This window comes from Astyanax mexicanus, chromosome 7 (genome assembly GCF_023375975.1).
Source record: "Astyanax mexicanus isolate ESR-SI-001 chromosome 7, AstMex3_surface, whole genome shotgun sequence".
In the NCBI taxonomy this organism is placed as follows: Eukaryota; Metazoa; Chordata; class Actinopteri; order Characiformes; family Acestrorhamphidae; genus Astyanax; species Astyanax mexicanus.
Genome location: NC_064414.1, coordinates 56,873,033 through 56,880,000, shown reverse-complemented (window position 1 = coordinate 56,880,000; position 6,968 = coordinate 56,873,033). Strand labels below are relative to the sequence as shown.

General features: G+C 40.7%; 1 protein-coding gene across 1 annotated transcript in view; it reads left to right on the top strand.

The window, feature by feature from the left end:
* The window catches only part of cxxc4 (CXXC finger 4), a 66,387-nt gene extending 59,970 nt beyond the window's left edge, over positions 1-6,417 (top strand). Inside the window, exon 3 of the mRNA XM_022686280.2 lies at positions 5,212-6,417. Within this exon, the coding sequence (XP_022542001.1) occupies positions 5,212-5,256 (45 nt within the window). The 3' untranslated portion in view covers positions 5,257-6,417. The remainder of the gene's footprint in view (positions 1-5,211) is intronic.
* The last annotated feature ends 551 nt before the right edge of the window (positions 6,418-6,968 follow it).

The window sequence follows — 6,968 nt, the reverse complement described above, 5'->3', positions numbered from 1 at the left end:
CAAACCAGCAGATTACACACATCAAAACCACACTTATATATACTCTTATATCATATAATCATCTATACCCATAACCCTCTATACCCAACATTACTTATACTCATATATCATATAATCATATTTACCCATAACCCCTCTATACCCAACATTACTAATGCACGTCTACATTCAAATTAATCCATACCCTTTTAATACTCACCGCAATCCATACCCATCTATACCTAAAATTTGTTCTGTATGTATTTTTGTTATGGATGGTATAAAGGTATATTTTTGTTGATATTTTCTGCAGTACTGCGGGTTTAATACTGCAGGGGTAGTAGACGGGGTAAAAAGCCCATTGCTGCACCATTAGCTGCACATTTAAAGTCTCATCAGGTGCAGAGAGAGACGTTAGCGTTAGCGTGCCGGTAAGCAGGTCGGAGTGATTTCAGTTCTGATCAGCGTACAGTAATTCCCTCCGTCGCACAAATAATCCCCCGGTGCGCTAATTGGTCACGGAGATTGCCAGGAACCTCAGTGTTTTATGTGCTGACTGCCAAATGAGTGTGGAGCGAGCGGCAGGCGGCGGGGGGGGCGAGGTTTTGGGGGGTGGGGGTGTCTGTAGCTCGGGTGGAGACGCTGTTCCTCTCCGCCGCAGATGGAGACGCCGTAATTAAACGCCTCATTGTCGCTCGTTGGGAATTTGACGGCGAGTCGCTGCCGAGCCGTAATTATTATTTTGGTGCGTCTGCAAGTCCTCAGCTCCTCCGGTCTACAGCAGCGTGAATTACACCACCTCACACTCCTCACACGCACTATACTCCATCACTATTATATCACTATACTCACACTCCTCACACGCACTATACTCCATCACTATTATATCACTATACTCACACTCCTCACACGCACTATACTACCTCACTATTATATCACTATACTCACACTCCTCACACGCACTATACTACCTCACTATTATATCACTATACTCACACTCCTCACACGCACTATACTACCTCACTATTATATCACTATACTCACACTCCTCACGCTCACTATACTACCTCACTATTATATCACTATACTCACACTCCTCATGCTCACTATACTACCTCACTATTATATCACTATACTCACACTCCTCATGCTCACTATACTACCTCACTATTATATCACTATACTCACACTCCTCACACGCACTATACTACCTCACTATTATATCACTATACTCACACTCCTCACACGCACTATACTACCTCACTATTATATCACTATACTCACACTCCTCACACGCACTATACTACCTCACTATTATATCACTATACTCACACTCCTCACACGCACTATACTACCTCACTATTATATCACTATACTCACACTCCTCACACGCACTATACTACCTCACTATTATATCACTATACTCACACTCCTCACACGCACTATACTACCTCACTATTATATCACTATACTCACACTCCTCACACGCACTATACTACCTCACTATTATATCACTATACTCACACTCCTCATGCTCACTATACTACCTCACTATTATATCACTATACTCACACTCCTCATGCTCACTATACTACCTCACTATTATATCACTATACTCACACTCCTCATGCTCACTATACTACCTCACTATTATATCACTATACTCACACTCCTCACGCGCACTATACTACCTCACTATTATATCACTATACTCACACTCCTCACACGCACTATACTACCTCACTATTATATCACTATACTCACACTCCTCACACGCACTATACTACCTCACTATTATATCACTATACTCACACTCCTCACACGCACTATACTACCTCACTATTATATCACTATACTCACACTCCTCACACGCACTATACTACCTCACTATTATATCACTATACTCACACTCCTCACACGCACTATACTACCTCACTATTATATCACTATACTCACACTCCTCACACGCACTATACTACCTCACTATTATATCACTATACTCACACTCCTCACACGCACTATACTACCTCACTATTATATCACTATACTCACACTCCTCACACGCACTATACTACCTCACTATTATATCACTATACTCACACTCCTCACACGCACTATACTACCTCACTATTATATCACTATACTCACACTCCTCATGCTCACTATACTACCTCACTATTATATCACTATACTCACACTCCTCATGCTCACTATACTACCTCACTATTATATCACTATACTCACACTCCTCATGCTCACTATACTACCTCACTATTATATCACTATACTCACACTCCTCACACGCACTATACTACCTCACTATTATATCACTATACTCACACTCCTCACACGCACTATACTACCTCACTATTATATCACTATACTCACACTCCTCACACGCACTATACTACCTCACTATTATATCACTATACTCACACTCCTCACACGCACTATACTACCTCACTATTATATCACTATACTCACACTCCTCACACGCACTATACTACCTCACTATTATATCACTATACTCACACTCCTCACACGCACTATACTACCTCACTATTATATCACTATACTCACACTCCTCACACGCACTATACTACCTCACTATTATATCACTATACTCACACTCCTCTTGCTCACTATACTACCTCACTATTATATCACTATACTCACACTCCTCACACGCACTATACTCCATCACTATTATATCACTATACTCACACTCCTCACACGCACTATACTACCTCACTATTATATCACTATACTCACACTCCTCACACGCACTATACTACCTCACTATTATATCACTATACTCACACTCCTCATGCTCACTATACTACCTCACTATTATATCACTATACTCACACTCCTCACACGCACTATACTACCTCACTATTATATCACTATACTCACACTCCTCATGCTCACTATACTACCTCACACTCCTCACGCTCACTATACTACCTCACACTCACTATACTACCTCACACTCCTCACGCTCACTATACTCCAACACAATTATATATCACTATACTCACACTCCTCACAGTCACTATACTCCATCACACTCCTCACACGCACTATACTACCTCACACTCACTATACTCCATCACTATAATATCACTATACTCACACTCCTCATGCTCACTATACTACCTCACTATTATATCACTATACTCACACTCCTCACACGCACTATACTACCTCACTATTATATCACTATACTCACACTCCTCATGCTCACTATACTACCTCACACTCCTCACGCTCACTATACTACCTCACTTTCACTATACTACCTCACACTCCTCACGCTCACTATACTCCAACACAATTATATATCACTATACTCACACTCCTCACAGTCACTATACTCCATCACACTCCTCACACGCACTATACTACCTCACACGCACTATACTCCATCACTATAATATCACTATACTCACACTCCTCACACGCACTATACTACCTCACTATTATATCACTATACTCACACTCCTCACACGCACTATACTACCTCACTATTATATCACTATACTCACACTCCTCACACGCACTATACTACCTCACTATTATATCACTATACTCACACTCCTCACACGCACTATACTACCTCACTATTATATCACTATACTCACACTCCTCACACGCACTATACTACCTCACTATTATATCACTATACTCACACTCCTCACACGCACTATACTACCTCACTATTATATCACTATACTCACACTCCTCACACGTACTATACTACCTCACTATTATATCACTATACTCACACTCCTCACACGCACTATACTACCTCACTATTATATCACTATACTCACACTCCTCTTGCTCACTATACTACCTCACTATTATATCACTATACTCACACTCCTCACACGCACTATACTACCTCACTATTATATCACTATACTCACACTCCTCACACGCACTATACTACCTCACTATTATATCACTATACTCACACTCCTCACGCTCACTATACTACCTCACTATTATATCACTATACTCACACTCCTCATGCTCACTATACTACCTCACTATTATATCACTATACTCACACTCCTCACACGCACTATACTACCTCACTATTATATCACTATACTCACACTCCTCATGCTCACTATACTACCTCACACTCCTCACGCTCACTATACTACCTCACACTCACTATACTACCTCACACTCCTCACGCTCACTATACTCCAACACAATTATATATCACTATACTCACACTCCTCACAGTCACTATACTCCATCACACTCCTCACACGCACTATACTACCTCACACTCACTATACTCCATCACCATTATATCACTATACTCACACTCCTCACACTCACTATACTCCATCACCATTATATCACTATACTCGCACTCCTCACGCTCACTATACTCCATCACTATTATATCACTATACTCACACTCCTCACGCTCACTATACTACCTCACACTCACTATACTACCTCACACTCCTCACGCTCACTATACTACCTCACACTTATATATTACTATACTCACACTCCTCATGCACACTATACTACCTCACACTCCTCACGCTCACTATACTACCTCACACTCCTCACGCTCACTATACTACCTCACACTCCTCATGCTCACTATACTCACACTCCTCATGCTCACTATATTCCACCACACTTATATATCACTATACTCACCACTCACTATACTCTCACACCATCACACTTGTATCACTATACTCTCACACCATCACGTATCACATTATATCACTACACTCACACTCACCACAAAACCCACACTATACTCTCACATTATTTTCCAGTCTTCTCCATTAGAGGGAGGCAATACTGGAATAATCTACCAATAATCTAATGAGTTACGAACACGTATAAACAACCTGACATTAAATATAAACTGAAGACACGCCTCTAATCACTGATAACCGTGTGTATATTTTATGGAATGTGTGTGGTATTGTGTTTATGTATATGTTGTGGTGTTTTGTCATTTTTATTGAACTGTTGACACTTGTTTTCTACAACAACCTGCCAAAAAACTACAGATGAAAAAGAGCTTTATAGCTAAACTCTGAAACATTTACACTGAAACTGAAATGTTGATCAATGTGCACACTGACCCTGTTAAATAGAAAAAAAGTTTTATAAAGACAAAGATATTCATCTACGATTCATCATCTGATTTATCTCTCTCTCTGTTCTCTTTTCCTCCTCTAGAGGACGCCGGTGAGTAACGGCGAGGCGTTCCGGTGGTTCTTTTAGGCCGAACCCAGGAGACCCCAGGCCACCTTCAGACTCTCTGCTAAAAGCTCCTGTGGGGCTCCCAGAACCTGAACCCGAACCCCAGCAGGGGGCGCGAGAGCGGCGGCGGCGCGAGAGAGAGAGAGAGAGCCGGAGACGAGGGACGGCGTGGCGTCGGCTTTACGCTGTCATTTCTTTTCCTGTGTAATTATTGTACCTTTCCACCGTATCATAATGTATATTTTTCGGTGTGTATGAACGTGTTTCGGTGTCGTGGCTGTTCCAGTTACAGCCGTTCTTTACGTAACGGACTCAGTAGACAATCATCAACACCTGGGATTAATAAACAATACCGACGGAGGCCACCGGGGCGGCGCTGTGACCCGGCCCGGCCGCCACCACCGGGAGCTTTTCCACCTGCAGCAATAATCGGGAAGGTGATTATCCCTCATTTTTTGGGTGATTTTTTAATTTTTTGGGTGATTTTATCGGAGCGTTGCGTCGCCGGCGGAAGCAGAGGGAAACGGCAGCCGTCGCCTCGCGTCTGGAGTTCAGCGTTTTTTTACAGACTCTCTGAATCTGCGCACCAAAACACGCCTGGATTTGTTCGTTTTTCCAGATTTTTTTGGAATTTTAAGGCAGAAAATTGTCTTACATGTTGCTTTTCCTCCTCGCGCATCCCGTCTCACTCCGGTGCGCCCCCTACAGGCCGCCGGAGAAACACTCGTATGGATCATTTATTATTTATTTTAACACATTTTAACAAAAACTGCCCAAAAGTAAACAGAACTACCAGAAAATAAGTTCTGTTTCCTGGTAAAACATTAAATTAATTTCTAAATTCAGTATTTAAAATTTAAAGAACGTCTGAGGAACGTCCCACAAACAGTATAGAAAGTAAAAGTAATGAAGTTTAAAGTAATTCTTTATTAATTTGTTATTAATAAAATAACCCCCCAGACTCCGCCCCCTCATTACAGCCCTGATGTTGCATGTGTAAATGTGTTTTTGGTTTTGAAGATTAATCTGAGGATTTGTAAATTGCTGTTGTGATGCTTTTATGTGTTCAAATAGAAAAAAAGACAAAAAGTGTAAAAAAAAATGATAATAATTTGATGTCAGCGAATAATGAAATAATTTTTATTATTCTCACTTGTAAAATAAAACATTACGATCACCTGAGCGAACGCCTCCTCCATTCCTCCCTCAGAACACCCACACCTCCACCAGCTCCACCCTAATCCATATAATATAAACTACAGTATATAAAACAACAGAGGAATCTCTGCAGTACAGGCCAGCCAATCAGAGCAGAGCTCATCTGCATGTATCAGACTTACAGGTATGTTTATTAAAATGAATAAAGTGGTTTAAACATCTGTTTTGTTATGTAAACATCTTTAAAGTCCATGAAAGTATATTTTACTAATCTGCAAATACAAAGTTTTCTAATTTGTTATAATTTCTATAATGATGAGTTTTGAACATCTCTGCTGGATTTTCTCAGTCAGCTTTATGAGGTAGAGTCTCCTGGAATTCAGGCTTTCAGTTAACAGCTGTGCTGAACTCATCAAGAGTTAATTACTTGAATTTCTTGTCTCTTAATAAAGTGTTTGAGAGCATCAGTTAAAGTAAAGTAGTGAAGAGGTAGAGTTACAGGTATACAGTGAATAGTGAATATTTCAGTAATGTTCGAATCCAGGTTATGAAAAGAAACAACTACTCAACTAAAT